General features: G+C 35.7%; 1 protein-coding gene across 1 annotated transcript; it reads left to right on the forward strand.

The window, feature by feature from the left end:
* Positions 1-1,536: 1,536 nt before the first annotated feature.
* LOC149851234 (uncharacterized) lies at positions 1,537-8,040 on the forward strand. The gene is made up of 4 exons (XM_090008048.1): positions 1,537-2,411; positions 7,233-7,440; positions 7,534-7,663; positions 7,790-8,040. The coding sequence occupies exons 1-4, from the start codon at positions 1,537-1,539 to the stop codon at positions 8,038-8,040; spliced, it is 1,464 nt and encodes a 487-aa protein (XP_089864174.1).
* The last annotated feature ends 10,797 nt before the right edge of the window (positions 8,041-18,837 follow it).

Here is an 18,837-nt window from a genome sequence, read left to right on the forward strand (position 1 = left end):
GTTCCAAGTGGCTAACCTAATTTTATGGTCTTAAACTATCTTCTTTATCATCACCCGTTCAACAAAGTGAGGGAACCCTTGCTTGTTTGACACCACACCGGGTGCCGGTGTGACATGTCGCTTCTGAGCGACGACCTAGCAACCCTTGCCCATTTATCACTGCCTTTGGGCCTATAGAGTACAACATGTCGCTCAGTAGAAAATATCCCAACAAAATTCTCATATTGGTTCATATTCATAGGGTGTGACTAAATTTTTTATGTTGTCTGTCACTGGCCTACCGCAACCCTCCTCCTTTATCCGGGCTTGAGACCGACAATGTATAACTAAGCAATTATACATTCTTTTGGACCATGGCACATAGTATAACTGCCTCCTACGCCCCCCCAACTCCCCTGATACCCAGCTCCCAAACATAGCCTTAAAACATGGGAATCCCTTTCTTTTGTGAGAGGTGGCTCTTTGTTTCCATAAGAGACTTACCAAACAGAAGAAACATAGTTCAACCAGGAAATGCTGTCACAGGGATACTTTATTGTACCTCCATGCCACGTCTTTTATATATTATATACTTTTAATGGAAAATTATACACACATGGCGTGTCCAGCGTCCTTTTAGCAGTACCGTTGTGACAGGAAATTGGGTGAAAGCTTAGAGAGGTCTACTTTAGAATCACAGCACATTCTTTTGAGTCGGGATCAGGTGCCATCACATGACACAAAATTTGTGCCTAAAGCACCTGATCGCCCTCCATCTTGGGAAGGGGACCTGTCCGGGTGTGAGGGCGATCAGGTGCGTAAGGCACAGTTTTTTTTGCCATCATATGGCACCTGATCTTTTTACCATTCTTTTGCCATCGGTCATTTTCTAGTGGGCACTTCAGTAATTTGATGCAGAAAATTATGATTATCAATATACTACGACATGTTCATGGTATGGGAAATTATGATATAATAATAATATGAAAAAAGGTGGAATCAGACGTTGTGGGGGTGTGGGGGGTTTGGCTGTGCTGTGGGCATCTTCTGTGGATGGCTCAACATGTCCTACTGGCCGATATGCCCGTCTTTTCTGGAGCAGTTGTTGTTGATCCTCCCTCTTCTTCCGCTTGACCCCCACCCCCTCCTTCCTTCATTCAACCCTCTCTCTCTCTCTCTCTCTCTCTCTCTCTCTCACACACACACACACACACACAGTAACTAACTTGGATGTTGTTGATCTTTCGTATATCTTACAAGAGACCAAGCAGAGATTTTGATAAGTGAGCTGTGGTGACAGTTTTTATCTATGTAACCATCTTGCAAATCTTTGGTCTTCCTTGTAAACTCACCAGAACCAGACTTACTGCATAGTAGTGACTAACTTTTATCTCCCTCCCCTTGTAAGTTGTAACCAACTTGTCATCTTGATCCTCTTTCATGTCAAACAAGAGAAGCAACAGGGGTGTTCATAGCAGTGACAATCTTCACAGAAACACATTTCTCTGCCATCTCTCTAGACTGAAGCCTTCTTCATGCATAACCCGCTTATCAGCCATGCTGACGAACCTCGACCGCAAATTCCAGCACCTCTGCTCCAAATTCCACCGGAAAAAGACCAAGCGGAAGATAGTCGTCAGGAGATTCACCAGGGCTGATGTTCTGGCAGAGAAAGTATCAGCCGAATTGGAGGCAGTAAGAGTTAACGACCAATTGCGAGTTCCGGAAGCTGCCAAGGTCATCCGGGTTGCCACATTCAATGTTGCATTGTTCTCAATGGCGCCGGCTGTTCCTAAGGCGCAGAACTCTGGCAACGAGATCGGCCATGGGGAGGAAGGAGGAGGCAGTTGGAGGCGCTGTGTTGAATCAGATGCTAATGGAATGTATGAGAACCATCGACCCAAAGGTATACTCAAGCAAAATTTGAATATTAATTCCATGAAGAACTCTTCCGACCATCGAGCGAAGCAGCAGAAGGTTGGGAGGACGAAGCTGAGGGTATCGATCAATCTTCCTGATAACGAGATCTCGATGGAGAGGAGCAGACAGCTGAGCAGTTCGGGAAATCACGAGGAATTGGCAACGCGCGCGATCAGCATGGATCATAACAGGCACAGAAATGGAAAGGCTCCGCTGCTATCAACCTACAGTTTCCCTTCTCACAGAACCAGCAGTAGAAACAGAGAGAACTTCAAAACGGATCGGACGATTCTGGAAATCCTGAAGGAGGTGAACGCCGACCTTTTAGCTCTGCAAGACGTGAAGGCGCAGGAAGAGAAAGGAATGAAGCCTTTGTCTGAGTTGGCAGAAGCTTTGGGAATGAAATATGTGTTTGCAGAAAGCTGGGCACCTGATTATGGGAATGCTGTTCTTTCAAAGTGGCCTATAAAGAGATGGCAAGTTCAAAAAGTCTTCGATGATTCTGATTTCAGGTCTGCTTTTTTGTATCCTTGAAATCTAATCTTGGATAATTTGTATTATAGTTTAACATACAAATTGGCTGTCAGTCCATGTTTTGGATAAATGTTTGCTTTCTGAAATGCTAATTTGCATCCAAAGCTTGGAGTTAGATGGCCTTTGAGGTCGCAGTACCATGCCAACTCAATCAAACATGGCGTGTTGACCAAGTACTAAAAATTCAAGCCCTCTGATCAGGTGAACTACCCAAGTTAAAGATCATGTTTTATCAAGCATTCAACTGCTAAGTTCTGGTCAAGGCTACATCTCTCTTTTTGCTTAGGTTCTGGTTGAATGCCAAAGTCAACGTAAAGGGTCTACTACATACCTGTTGCTCCCTCTAGGGCTACTTGCTCTCAATTCCATCAAATGGATGTTTGATGTTTGAACCCCAATAAAACACTAGAGGATCATAGAACTTTTACAGTATCCAAAGGCCAGTGCAAAACATAAGCCATTAGAATCATCTCACTACAATTTTTCCCCTTTAATATTTAAAGGACTTCATTAATTAATAGGGAAGACTATATAGTGCAAGGAGGCATGATGCATGAGAATAGAAGTATGACATCGGATTTCAATTGTTGGAGATCTTGATAGAAAAGCTGACCAAGATAATGGAAATAAATGCAAAAAGATGAGTCTAGCCATAGTTTCAGGACAAGAAACTTGAGCATTGGCACCAGGTACACATTTGAAGGCATAAGTGCAAATGTTGAATACTCTGTCTATGCAAATAAAAGGCAAATATATTTATAGGGTCACCATGGAATAGCACATGGAAATGAAGCATATGTTAGTGAGAAAGATCCAGAATTACACTAGTTTGATGTGTGAGAAATGGCATGATATCTCTCCATGCTGTGTCATGTAACCAACAGCAAAAATACTGAAACCTTCCTAAAGCAACAATTGTGAAATATACATCCCACTTATAATCAGAAAACTTCGTTCAAGCATTGGTAGCAATGTAGAAATGCATAATGCAATTGGATAAGTGAACAGTAATACATGAAGGAAAAGTCTGAAAGAACATGCTAGCAACACAGACAGCATGAAGGATTTTATGAAAAGTGAGGCACAGATGAACTAAAGGTCTCAGAGTGGATCTAGGATATTCTAAATAAATAGTGTCACCAACCAATGGAACAATAATTTGCAAAAATATTTATTTAAACCTTTCAATTTCTTTTCAACTTATCACTTCTAACAAAAACAACTCACAACAATTATGAAAAATTGAAAAAACACTTTTATGAACAGGTAGAGGGTATAAATGAACACTTTTATGAACACCATATATATATATATATATATATATATATATATATTCGCATCACTCCTGTCTTGACATTGCATAGAATTCAACACGTTGCTTGCATGTGCATATAGCCATAGAGGGTATAAATGAAGATGCAACTCTCTCTTCTCGATCTTGCCAGTGTTATGGCCCCTAACTATCCAAGACTTCCCAACACAACATGGCGTGCACTAACTGCTCCTGCCAGACAAGTGGAACCCCCCATTGGTACCATTCAATTATCTCCTCTAAACATGTGAGACACTTGTGAGAGAGAATATTCCATCTCAAATGACATCCTCAATTTTTTTTTTCCTTTTTTTTCGACTGAGAAAGCTGGGGTTAGGCAGACCCCTACCAGATATACAACCAGACCATTTGGAGTTCGAACTTGCAACGTCCCAACACAAGGTGACGTTCACTAACTGCTCCTACCAGACAAGTGCAGCCCCCGTTGGTAATGACATCCTCAAATTAATAATAGAAAAAAAAAGATATTTTTCATACTTGAAAGTTGTTGGGTTTCTCTCAAAAAAAGAAAGTTGTTGGGTTTCTTGAAAATCATTTTTTAATGTGGAGACATCTAAATAAGCTGGGGATTATGTTTTATGAGGAAAAGGCAAAAGAATCAGTAACTTTTTACTTCTTTCAATTTCCCTTGATAATTTGGTGGAACTGCAAAATTGCAAATGATAAAAGAACAAGGAGAATTGACTTACACAGAACGTGCATAAGGATGTTGAAGAAATAGATAATTGGCAAATGTACCATCTTGTTAAGCACGTTGCATATCCACAAAGCTAGGCCTGATCTGCCAACAGTTGTTATGTCCAATGGAGTTTCAGAAAGAGATGCTGACATATAGGATGTTATAACATCTAGAATATCCGTAGTTAATTGATGGCACTTGGCAATACATGTCCTAGAGGGGGGTGGTATCTTCAATCAAAGGTTTGTATACAATGGAGAACTTATGAGCTAAAGCAATAAGACCCTCCTTTATTGTTGCTTTATGCATTTACTTCATACCTATTGTATTTGCAAAGAATGTCATTAGGCAGCATGGGCAAGAGAAGAACGACCATTTTACAGATAGAAGTGTCTGTGGATCATGGTTCCTAGCAATGAAGATGCTCCCAGTTATTATGGGATTAGATAACCAATGGTGGCACATTTAAACAAAAGCCTAATCCTACCCATAATTACTCCTATAAATTCATTCACTTAGAAAATTGATCATGAGTGCCAAAAGTTTCATAAATTTCACCCTGTTAATCAATTTCTGGAGATCAAGATCATTATAGAAGAAATGGAAACCTGGCTTCGGACTTATGTCTAATCTCACTCCATCTGAGACATACCACCTCCACATAATAACTCATACTTCTAAACACTAGGGTCGGAGCACAGATACTGAAATTTTTTCTTGTAACACAGTTCAAGATTAATAGCCTGAAAATCAGAAATGAAACTCTAAAACATGCCTAAATTACTAAGACCTAACATGTTCAAGATTAATAGCCTGAAAGGCACAAACTGATACTCTAAAACATGTCCTAAATCACTAAGGTCTAAACACAGTCAACAGAAGACATAAGGATGGAAGTTTGTTTCATCCTTGTAAGCTAACCTCCATATTATGCTCTGAAGTTCTTATGATAACTTTTTATCCTCTTACATGCATGATATTTCCATAACATCAGCTCTTTAGTTTCTATAATTATAACTGTTTTCATCTCGCATGAAGGATAGTTTCTATGAGATTTCTGCCACTTCCCTCAAGCAATTAGGCTTTTAGGCTTCATGGTTCCTACTTTTCCTCCTTTTCAGGGCCCACAGTTCCTGCTTCCACTTCCCCATCTATTCCTGACTATTGCACATAATATAAGAACATGATACTGATATATCATAAGAAATGCACATGTCATTTTTATGTGTGTCCTTAAAAGACCGCATCTGGATGTCCTACTGTTATAAAACAGGCAGTTCTCCTAGAGGATATAATCTCTCTCTCTCTCTCTCTCTCTCTCTCTCTCTCTCTCTCTCTCTCTCTCTCTCTCTCTCTCTCTCTCTCTCTCTCTCTGCACACTGAATAATCAGCCAAGCAAGAAGCCCACTTCTTCCATAACATAATGGGCCGGGGTTGCACACAAGCTGAGTTACTAGTTGTTTTTCTGGTAGCCCAAACCACTCCTCTGTTCTTATCAACCTCCAGTGTGTAATCAATATGTTGCTAGCTTATTCTCGGTGCATGTTGATCTTGTTGGGTGTTACTGTTTCAATCAGATGATGTACCCACATAGATGCTACCTGACCTTGTGTGAATGCATTTATTCATGTGTATGCTCTCTGCTGTGAGAGGATTCTATTACTGTTTATTCATTGTTGCAAAACAACCTCTGGTACAATTTGAATACGCTGAAAGTCAAAACTTTAATAGAACTCACAACAGAAGAAACCAGTGGGTCAGAAGGAATATCAAAGGCTTTGTATATAAAACAACTATACGAAAGCAATCAGAAGCCCTAGACAAGGACATAGAAAGGATTTGACATATAGCATTAGTAGAAACACTATATGCAACCGCAGATGCACTATACTAAGAAATAGTAACCTCAGGAAAATCAGCACAAACAGCAAACTCATTAGATTGTTTACTTTCATAACTTTTTTCTCATTCTATTTCAGGTATTTCCAATTGTAATTGCTTGGTTTCAAACTACTAACAATTGTGCTGCATGATGCTACTTATATTTTTCATTATGAGTTTATGACATGCTAACCACTTGAACACACTAGGAGTTGTAAAACATTGATGTATCAACACTTTAACCTTCTTTCTTTTAAAATCTTGTAAGGACACACACTTCCATTGTTAACAAAAGTGATGACCAATGTCTAAATGTAACAAAAAGTGATCTCTCAAAATCAAGCACTTACCCGTAAAATTGTGCAAAATTGATTCAGCTTTATCATTATGTACATGTGAATGTTCAACTCACAATCAAATAAGTAAACAAATTATCAATACCAACTACAAACAAGTAAACAATTATAAATGAAGTGTTCTTTAGCTTTTTTAAATAAGCCATAGTAAATGCTACAATTAGACACTGATGGCTCCAGAAGCTGTTCATGCATGTCCTCTAATGTACAAAAGCCTGTCTTGCATCAAAAAATACTATGGAAAGACAAGAATTTTCAGTCTAAAAATGTGCCATTGACATATTTTGTAATCCAAAAACTCCAAGAGGAGCTTCAGCAATAGGTTCCTAAATGACATAACATATTTGAATTGAACAGAATACGTTGATACGATTAAACTATGTCAAGATCTTAAATCAGGTACTATTTGTCCTAGTGTGTATAAGTAGAAAATGAATGGTGCACATATTACACACACATCATGGTTTATCTGCACTCATGTTTATAGAAGCAAAGTGTCTTTATAACTTCAACAACCAACAATTGATTTGCCATTTACGATTGGGTGCAGGAATGTTTTAAAGGTTGTAGTTGACATACCATCAGCAGGGGAAATCAATTTCCACTGTACGCATCTTGACCATTTGGATGAAAATTGGAGGATGAAGCAGATAAAAGCTATAGTGGAAGCTGATGATTCACCACATTTATTAGCAGGATGCCTCAACTCCCTTGATGGAACAGACTACTCTGAAGAGCGATGGACGGATATGGTTAAGGTAAAAAATGAAAAAATCTAATTTCCAAATTAGAAACCTAACAATAATCTATGAGCTTAAACATCAATAATCAACAAAACTTGGTGTTTTCAGTATTATGAGGAGATCGGAAAGCCAACTCCAAAGGCAGAGGTGATGAAATTCCTAAAGGGAAAGAAGTACATTGATGCCAAGAATTTCTCAGGGGAGTGTGAATCCGTTGTTGTCCTTGCAAAAGGACAAGGTAAATTCTACTTCATATATCAGGCATTCAGATAAGAATTTCAATCTTACATTCTATTTCAAAGGTTGCTTTCATACTAATCGATCCATTCTTACCCCAAAATTTGGATGGTGAATTCCATCTTAGATGTGCAAGGAACATGTAAATATGGGACGCGGGTCGATTACATCTTATCATCCCCAAATTCTCCCTACAAATTCGTCCCCCAATCGTACACAGTCATCTCCTCCAAAGGGACCTCAGATCACCATCTGGTGAAAGTCGACATACAGATAGCTGACACCCCAGTGGGGGGCAGCGGACGCCACCGGATCAGGCCGAAGACGATAAAGATGAGGACGCCCTCATCTAAAGGCATATGGAGGACAGACTCATGAATTCTCCAATCTTTCTTCTCATTCTTCTAACAAATTCCGCGTGGTTGCTTATTTTTCTTACTAGAATGTCCTTATTGCTCCTATTATTTTTTCTTTGTGCTGGTTTTTGGGTTTTTGAGTATTGGATTTTGGGGGTGTATAGATTGTGATGAAATTCATGTTCTAAAAGAAACAATACATGAAATGAAAGGATGAGTGTAATGCATAAAGGAGACATTGGTATTGACAAATTGTAAAGAATGAGAAATAACATATTAGAATGAGTGAAAAAAAGAGTTCTCCAACCCCTGCATCATTTACACAGTTTCAACATTCTTTCTTTTGCTTGCACAAAAAAACTCGAGGATGAGCAGAATGCCCATCAGCAGAGATCATCAATCAAAGTGGTACCTTTCTTTTGCTTTTTCCTCTGTTTGGCTTTCTGTTATTGTTATTGTTCTTGTTTTCTCCTCCTGCTTGTTGGGTGTTTGGCAATTTGGAGGCGCTGAGGAGAGGAGAGGAGAGGGATGACTTCCCTCCTTTTTCTGTTTTATTTGCTCTTTGGATCAAATTTTGAAACTTTCGGGTTTTGGACCCTAATGTAAATGGTTCGGATTCGGGTCGGATGTAACCAATACCAAATAAGACTAATCGGATATTGCTAATTAGACTGGGTTCGGATTCGGATGCGAAGAAGCTGATACTGAAACCAAAAAAAGACTTGTAACTGGATTCGGGTATTTGTTGGATTCAATCATGAAATCCTAAAACTGAATCTCTTCACCAAATCCAACTAATCAGATTCAGAATCGGGTCGAATATCGGATACATCTGATCCGTTGAGATCTCTAATAGTCACAAATCTCGTTATGGGGATTTTCTGGTAAATGAAGATCTCATGATAAATATATATATCAGCATATTTAAATTTTAAAATATACAAAATTATAAGAAAACATTAAAATAAAAATGATATAAGATACATAAATTGCATATTAATATCGAGATAAAACCATAATAGTTTCAAAATAAGCAATATTTTGAATTCTTGTTTTTTGAAGATTTTATCTGTTTCTGAAAATCTTGCAATAAAATACAGTGATGTTTGTGACTGTGATTTGGAGACTGATGATGCTTTGGAAGTCGGGTGGATCCGATCCAAACTTTACAGTTTGAGAGGGACTGATACTTGCTTCCGGATCAGGGGAAGAGGGAGTATATTCAAAGACTCCGATTCCCAAATGTTCCAGTCAAACCCCAACCTAGGGGTGCAATCGGATTGGATACAACCTGTTCAATGCTGGTCCAAATTTGAAGTGAATATTAATCAAAATGCAATACTAGATTAGCTAGTAAGTAGAGATGAATTTGGGTGTAATTTTTACATTGTAATTTTTTTGAAGAGAATTTTTTACATGGTAATATTGGATCCCATGAACGATGCTGAAAAGAAGAAATTTATATGTGAAAAATACAAACCGGTTGGGTTTGATTTAGATCCAAATTAACCTGAATCTGGAAAGGTCTGATTAGATATGTCAGAATCATATTTTAAGATCCATGTCTGAAAAGAAAGTCGGTTTGACTGAACCAATCCATCTTCACAACTCCGCCCATGGAGTACATGCGAAATGTCTCTAACACCAACCCGGATCCAGTTTCAGTGAAGTGAGACCTCTAGGCCCAAGCTGGCTTCGGTCACAGACTCGGCCTCATCCAAAAAGATATTGGATATGGCAATAGGACCTGGTAGGACTGTAAATATGGATCAGTATGTAAATTTGTGTGAACTGGATCTGACTTGTACTATCGAATCTGGTTAACTCATATATCTAAATCCGGGTCGGATGCAAAACAAATATAATTGGGACTAGTCCAATCTAGTCGTAATTAAACAAGCAGTTATACAATGTTTAGTTGGGATCAGGTCTAAAACGACCTGTACAATCTTTTCCATGTGAAAATCAATGGTTCATTGCATTTTTGTCACAAAGAACTTATATCTTATCTGGACCTGGGACTACCATGAGATCCGAGTTAGATCAATATCAGAAAATGAAGGAACTCTTTACAATTTGGATCCATTATTGGGCAAACATGATCCAACTCATATCCGATCCTCTTTCGCACAAGAAATGGATTATGTGATACTATCATGTTAGAATCTAAACACTTTAATTGGAAGTTTAGGATATCCAAGGAGCCAATTGAGCCAGTGAATATGTTCAAGCATGGCTGCTTTCTAATGGCCAGTGATCCACCAGGAGAGAGCCCTGATTAGTCCCATGGTATAGTGATAAACCCAATGTTGTCAAAATCGGTCTGAATTGGTCTATTTAGAACGAATCGGCCCAAAAAACGATTCAAGGTCGATTAAATTCATTATTTAATATTTTCAAGGTGGTAAAAATTCAACAATTTTTTAACATTTTTTAATGATATGTGTTATCTGATGGTAAAAAGGGGGCGATTCAAAGTCGAATCGATTGGATATTTTCTTCTTCTTTTTTTAAGAAACTGATTCGCCCATTGATCCGATTTTAACAACATTAATTGGGCAAAACCATGACAGAGAGTGGTGGGCCAATGGTGCTGATTCGAGCTCAGCTATCCACCATACAAAGCTGGAGGAGAGTGCACCTTGGTAGCTAGAAATTAAGTGAATTAGATGTATCAAAATTTGGTCCACCACATAGATGTAAACAGGTTGGACTCAAGTCGGATCAAGGCAATACCAAATCGGATTTTGAGTCGGATGTGTATTAGTATAAACTGAATCTGGATCTGACTAGCTTAAAATCTGTTATTTTTATGTATTTTAGATTCACACTCGGATTCAAATGCAAAGCACAATACTGAATGTGGATCCGGTTTTGTTATCAGATCCACTAATCATATTCAGATTCAGGTCGGACCTCATATAATATTTGACATGTTGACATCCCTTTGAGTATAGTAAACTCAACGCAAGTATATATTTTTTGAAAAATTATTGTATATGACAAATATGATGTGTTTCTCCAAATGCTCTAAAAAATTTTAAATCTACCTGTTGTCCAAAACTGTAAATATGAAACTTTTTAAGACCTTTTTACCCTTTTGCACAAGCGAACCTCATGAAGTTCACATGATATATGCCTATCAGCTAAGGCAAAACTTCACTTAAATGTATATTTGCACATAATTTTTTTGCTATCTTCAAGAAGCATAGAAAATTATGTTATTTATGTGGTCTTTTCTGTTAGTTGTAAAATTGTAAATACCTTAGTAAAATCATATATTTTATGTTAAAGTCATGAAAAACTATGTGAACCTTCTTTTTCCTTTCTTTAAATGTCACTTAAATATATGTTCACACATTTTTTTTGTAGTCTTCACGAAGCACAAAAAAATAAGTTTTGTGAACCTCCTTATGATAGTAACTTCGCGGATATCATAGTAAAATTGCATATTTTATACCAAAGTCTATGGATATCGTGTGAACCTCCTTTCTCATTTTTGTAACCCTCACTTAAATGTATATTCACATATTATTTTTTTGGGTCCTCACAAAGTATGCAAATATAACTTATATGAACCTCCTTTAATCATAACCTTGCAAATAACAGAGTAAAAACACATATTTTATAAGAAGAGTGCATATCTAATTGTGTGAAGAGACACAAATACCACAGTAAGACCACATATTTAAATGTGATGTTCTTTCATGTTTATGGTTTTTCTACTATAATAAATGTGACTCTTCGGGAGTATAAAAAGTGATTATCTGCACCCTAGGGTTATTTTTGCATATTGTAAGGTTTTTTGTTGTTTTCAACTTTCTTGATCTTTCGAAAAAAGAATCTAGCGACTGTTCTAATCACTTTTTCCTGGTACTTCATCATTGAGTTTTTTAGATTCATCCACAACGAGTTTTCTGGTAAGCACATTCTTAACGATGAGTTTTTTTTATAAGCACATTCTTAACGATGAGTTTTTTGGTAAGCATGGTATTTTTGATGAGTTTTTTGCTAACCCTTTTCCTCAATGTTTATAAAATACTAAGAGTACTCAGCCTACATGTTTTAACATTTTTTTTATATTGTTGCATCTTCTCTCTTGTACCTCTCTTTATCCTTTATATGGAAAATATGTCTACAATCAATACTTTGAAAATGTAAGAAACTATAGCAGTATTAGTTTACCTTTCTAAACATTGGGTTTTATTGACACAACTGAATAGTAGTTCAACTGCTTGGTTTAATGGCTTGAGGCTCTTACTTCTACAGTGAGACAATGAGTTAACCACACATTGGTAATGTTTATGAGCATTTTTATCTTCTAATGCCTAGAGGCATTGCAATTTTTTATTTTTATATGATACAATTAAACATTGTGTGTGTTTTTAAGCATATTTTTTAATTAGCTTTTTTGAAATGTTTAATTTTCTTTAAGTTGTTTTGTATGTAGTAGTGTTGTTGCTAATGTAGTAATGATAGCTATGATGAATAATTTATTCTCATTGATAAATACATTTTTTGCTTCTTAGTGTTGTGTATACTTTAATATCAAAGGTTAAATTTTTAATTGATACTTTCAAATGACATGGTTTTGCTTGTCAAGGTAGTAATTGCAAGATATCTTTTTAAAACTTCTTAAGGTCTATTTGTTACAAAAAAATATTTTATAAGTTACTTGGCTTCCGTTTCAAGTAGAGTTTGCAAAGTTTGACATAATATGGTGATTGAAAAGTTTGTGTTTGGAGGGTCCACACCCACATCATCTACTAGTGTTGGAGTATAACATGAACTGTCATAGAAGAAAAACTACATACTAGGTCATTCTATGTACTATGATGTACATAATAAACTTGACACATGGATAAAGCGGGAGTGTACTTCATAGCCAAAATATTGGTTGTCCAACATTTACCATAAAAAAATTCATGCTCAATTATCAGTTACCCAAAATGGGCAGTAGAAAACACCTAAATTGTTGGTTAAATTACAATTAGCAACTTCTGCCTAGCTCAAAACTGAAGTAGAATGTGCAAAAAAGAATGAAGAGTTTGTTGTCATAATCAATGTCTTTCATCTCAAAAGTATCTAAGGAGGGAGAGGTGAAGGAAGACTCAGTAAATAAGAAGTTTGACTCATGCACTTACTCCAAGGTTGTTACTAACCTCAATGACTGAATAGATGAATCTGGAGAAGAAGCCATAGAGAATGTAAATGATAAAAGGGCGGAGGAGGCACCTCTATAAGGAGAGGATGCATAGAAAAAAGTGCAACCTCCAAGGAGGAGATCGAAGAGGGGAAGAAGGTTTGGTGCTCCTATACGATTACTTTGATCATTTGTTATTTTATATATACATGTTTCTAAGATGTTTAAGATTATTTTATATTTTATATTTAATCATTTATTAAATTATCATATATATGTACAAGCCGTAAGGCAAGGTGACTAATTCAACATGCCACATGCACTTGTTTTACTGGTTTCAAGAACACCTATGGTTCATATATCTATCGAAGGATGCAAATGGCAGGCTTGATCATATGAATTTTAAAAAATTCTTGAAGATCACACTATAGAACATCATCTTTTAGAGGTTGTTGTGCATTTTTGAAATGTTGTAACCAATATATTTTAGTTCAAAAATATTGAGGTGAGCATCATATTGGAGGATGTGGCACAAATAACTGGATTTAAGTGTTATGGAGAGCTAGTGAATGAACATCGGTGAAAAAAATTCAAGCACGTGATATTTATTTGGGATCGAATGATGATATGTTCTTAAGAGAAAGGTTGAAGTTATCATAGTTGAGGAATCACTTTGACTCTAACAGGGCGACAAAATTGAAGGAGAAACTATCGTGTGTTGAAGAGAAGGCTGGTAATATCTAGGATAAGGATTTGAGAGCATTCTTGTTTTACTTTTTGGGCACATGTGTATTCATCAATAATGATGAAAAGTCAATCTATAGTTTGTATATTGAACTGATCAAAAACTTGGATCTCATCGACTAATATGCATAGAGAGCAATTGCACTTGCACACCTTTATGGTACTCTGAGTAGCGTGAGGACTGAAAGAATAAATATCACTTGCATGTTGTATTGTTGGAGGTAGTTATTCCTTTATTTATACTTAAATTGTTTATTTAAGCTAAAATATTATTTAGCATGGATAATGTAATATACTATCTATTAATATGTGTTAATCATTGTATGAATCCTTGCATGTTTGGATATGAGAGCACATATATATTGGAAGGCCCTTAAGAGGTCACTTTCTCTCTAAATTTTTATGTGTTACAATATGGAGTCATTCAAGCAACGAAGATGAGACTAGTCTAAGAGCCTCTGGTTATCACATGGACAATGTCAATTACTTTAAATTATTGTGAAGACTGACTAAGGCAAATATAAGTTTTTTTAGAATATTTCATACTTGTTTATAAGTAATACAATATAGGACTAACCATGAATGAAATTTTGTTATGTAGATAAAGTGGTTTTCTTACAAAGATGCAGGAGAGGAGAAGGAAAATCGGGATGTGGTTGTGCAAGCAAAGGTCATTGTGAGGATGAACATTTGGTTGTACAACATGAATAAAATTGAGCGTCAAATGGCTAGTTGAGTGGTTCGACAATGTGGCTATGATCAACAACCAATTTGTCGCCCTGGCATAGTTAGCAAAATCGCCCTACTGATAATAAAGGATAGGACAAACGATTATCTCATCATATTCTTTTTCGAACTTGAAGATTGGTGTGATGATGGTGAAGACATTAGCTTATCCTCCATGGTACCTGTTGGTACGTTGTCAACAAGTGTCGACCCAGACCAAACCTTATAGTGTTCGAGTATGGTGACAATAAGAAAACTTGATTAAGACCTGGGTTTAGACCTGAATGTCTGATTAGCACAAGGACTCGGGTATAGTTTGCAAAATTTTATACCAGACCCGGGCACAACCTGAGTTCCGATTAAGACCTATAACTTTTCCATATAAAATGATAAAAAATATTATTTTATTGGGTATGGTCTAGGTTTTGTTCATAGAGTGCTTATCAGGTTCGAGTATGATTTCTCTTATAGTAGCCCGATTATACCCGGGTTTAGACCCAATACCATACCCAAAAATCTGGTCTAAGTCTGGATTCACTTGGGTCCAAACCAAACCTAACTTGTTGACACCCTTACCTGTTAACGATGACAAAGATGTAGTTGCCTAATCTCAGCATTTTGAAGGTAGTTTCTTTAAAAAGAGGGCCATTGAGGAGGAGGAGGAGGAACATGGGCCGATGAGTCAAAAACACAAAAAGACTGCAAGTGCAGCTCATGCAAATTTGACTCTTGTACCTTATCTATAATTATACTAGGGTTAACGAGGAGCTACGAGCATGCCTAAGACATTTACAAAGACCCCTACCAGTTATACAAGGATACCATTGGGATAGGAACTTGCAACGTTCCAACACAAGGTGACGCGCGCCCCCTTTGGTAGCCATCCTTGATCCTTCTATAATAGTTATGACCTTGAATTGGGCTGATTTTACCTTAAACTGATTTGCTTATATTTTTCTAAAAATACATCTATAAAAAGTAAAATTGAATAAACATCAATCTTTAAAATGGTCTGATTAAAAAATGAATTGATTATGTTCAATTTGAACAGTTTTTTTCATCGCGTTAAAAACAAAATTCTTATCTGGACCTGGGACTACCATGAGATCCGAGTTAGATCAATATCAGAAAATGAAGGCACTCTTTACAATTTGGATCCATTATTGGGCAAACATGATCCAACTCATATCCAATCCTATGTGATACTATCATGTTAGAATCTAAACACTTTAATTGGAAGTTTAGGATATCCAAGGAGCCAATCGAGCCAGTGAATATGTTCAAGCATGGCTGCTTTCTAATGGTCAGTGATCCACCAGGAGAGAGCCCTGATTAGTCCCATGGTGTAGTGATAAACCCAATGTTGTCAAAATCGGTCTGAATCTGTCTATTTAGAACGAATCGGCCCAAAAAATGATTCAAGGTCGATTAAATTCATTATTTAATATTTTCAAAGTGGTAAAAATTCAATAATTTTTTAACATTTTTTAATGATATGTGTCATCTGATGGTAAAAATGGGCTGATTCAATGTCGAATCGATTCGATATATATATATATATATATATATATATATATATATATATATATATATATATATATATATATATATATATATATATTTTAAGAAACTGATTCACCCATTGATCTGATTGTAACATTAATTGGACAAAACCATGACAGAGAGTGGTGGGCCAATGGTGCTGATTCGAGCTCAGCTATCCACCATACAAAGCTGGAGGAGAGTGCACCTTGGTAGCTAGAAATTAAGTGAATTAGATGTATCAAAATTTGGTCGACCACATAGATATAAACAGGTTGGACTCAAGTCGAATCAAGGCAATACCAAATCGGATTTTGAGTCAGATGTGTATCAGTATAAACTGAATCTGGATCGGACTAGCTTAAAATCTATTATTTTTATGTATTTTAGATTCACACTCAGATTCAAATGCAAAGCACAATACTGAATGCGGATCCGATTTTGTTATCGGATCCGCTAGTTGCATTCAGATTCAGGTCAGACCTGAGATAATATTGACATGTTAACATCCCTTTGAGCATAGTAAACTCAACGCAAGTATATATTTTTTGAAAAATTATTGTATACAACAAATATGACGTGTTTCTCTAATTGCTATAAAATTTTTGAAATCTATCTGGTGTCCAAAACTGTAAATATGAAACTTTTTAAGACCTTTTTACCCTTTTGCACAAGCAAACCTTATGAAGTTCACACGATATATCCTTCCGCCAGTCAGCTAAGGCAAAACTTCACTTAAATGTATATTTGTACATGTTTTTTTGCGATCCTAAGAAGCATAAAAAATTATGTTATTTATATGGTCTTTTATGTTAGTTGTAAAATTGTAAATACCTTAGTAAAATCATATATTTTATATCAAAGTCATGAAAAACTACGTAAACCTCCTTTTTCCTTTCTTTAACTGTCACTTAAATGTATGTTCACACCTTTTTTTTAGTCTTCGCGAAGCAAAAAAAAAAGTTTTGTGAACTTATTTTTTATAATAACTTCACAAATATCTTATAAAATCGCATATTTTATACCAAAGTCCATGAATATCGTGTGAACCACTTTTCTGATTTTTGTAACCCTCACTTAAATGTCTATTTACACATTATTTTTTGTGGTCCTCACAAAGTGTGCAAATATAACTTATGTGAACCTCTATTAATCATAATTTTGCAAATAATAGAGTAAAAAAATATATTTTATAAGAAGAGTGCATATCTAATTATGTGAAGAGACGCAAATACCATAATAAGACCACATATTTAAATGTGTGATGTGCTTTCATGTTTATGGTTTTTCTACTATAATAAATGCAACTCGTCGGGAGTATAAAAAGCAATTATCCACACCCAAAGCTATTTTTACATATTTAGGCTTTTTTGTTGTTTCTAACTTTCTTGATCTTTCGAAAAAAAAAATCCAACGACTTTTCTAATCACTTTTTCCTGACACTTCATCATTGAGTTTTCAGATTCATCGACAATGAGTTTTCTGGTAAACACATTCTTAACGATGAGTTTTTTTTTATAAGCACATTCTTAACGATGAGTTTTTTCTGTAATCACGGTATTTCTTATGGGTTTTTTGGTAACCCTTTTCCTCAATGTTTATAAAATACTGAGAGCACTCAGCCTACATATTTCAACATTTTTTGTATATTGTTGCATCTTCTCTCTTGTACCTTTCTTTATCCTTCATATAAAAAATATGTCTACAATCAATACTTTGAAAAATATAAAAAACTATAATAATATTAGTTTACCTTTCTAAACATTAGGTTTTATTGACACAAATGAATAGTAGTTCAATTGCTTGGTTTAATGGCTTGAGGCTCTTGCTTATACTGTGAGACAATGAGTTAACCACACATTAGTAATGTTTATGAGCATTTTCATCTTCTAATGCCTATAGGCATTGTAATTTTTTGTTCTTATTTGATATAATTAAACATTGTGTGTGCTTTTTAAGCAAATTTTTTAATTAGCTTTTTTGGAATGTTTAATTTTCTTTAAGTTGTTTTGTATATAGTAGTGTTGTTAGTAATGATAACTATGAGAAATAATTTATTCTCATTGATGAAATACACTTTTTGCTTCTTAGTATTGTGTATACTTTAATGTCAAAAGTTGAATTTTCAATTAATACTTTTAAATGACATGGTTTTGCTTGTCAAGGTAATAATTATAAGATATCTTTTTAAAACTTCTTAAGGTCTATTTGTTACCGAAAATGTTTTATAAGCTACTTGGTTTCTGTTACAAGTAGAGTTTGCAAAGTTTGACATAATATGGTAACTGAAAATTTTGTGTTTAGAAGGTCCACACCCACATCATTTGCTAGTGTTAGAGTATAACATAAAGTGTCACAGAAGAAAAACTACATACTAGGTCATTCTATGTACTATGATGTACGTAATAAACTTGACATGTGGATAAAGAGGGAGTCTACTTCGTAACCAAAATATTAGTTGTCCAATATTTACTACAAAAAATGCATGCTCAATTATTAGTTACCCTAAAAGGACAGTAGAAAACACCTAAAATATTGGTTAAATTGCAGCTAGCAACTCCTACCTAGCGCAAAACTGAAGTAGAATGTACAAAAAAGAATAAAGAGTTTGTTGTCATAATCATGTCTTTCATCCCCGAAAGCATCTAAGGACTGAGAGGTGAA

The sequence above is a fragment of the Nuphar pumila genome, chromosome 1 (assembly GCF_984573655.1).
Source record: "Nuphar pumila chromosome 1, dmNupPumi1.hap1.1, whole genome shotgun sequence".
Classification (NCBI taxonomy): domain Eukaryota; kingdom Viridiplantae; phylum Streptophyta; class Magnoliopsida; order Nymphaeales; family Nymphaeaceae; genus Nuphar; species Nuphar pumila.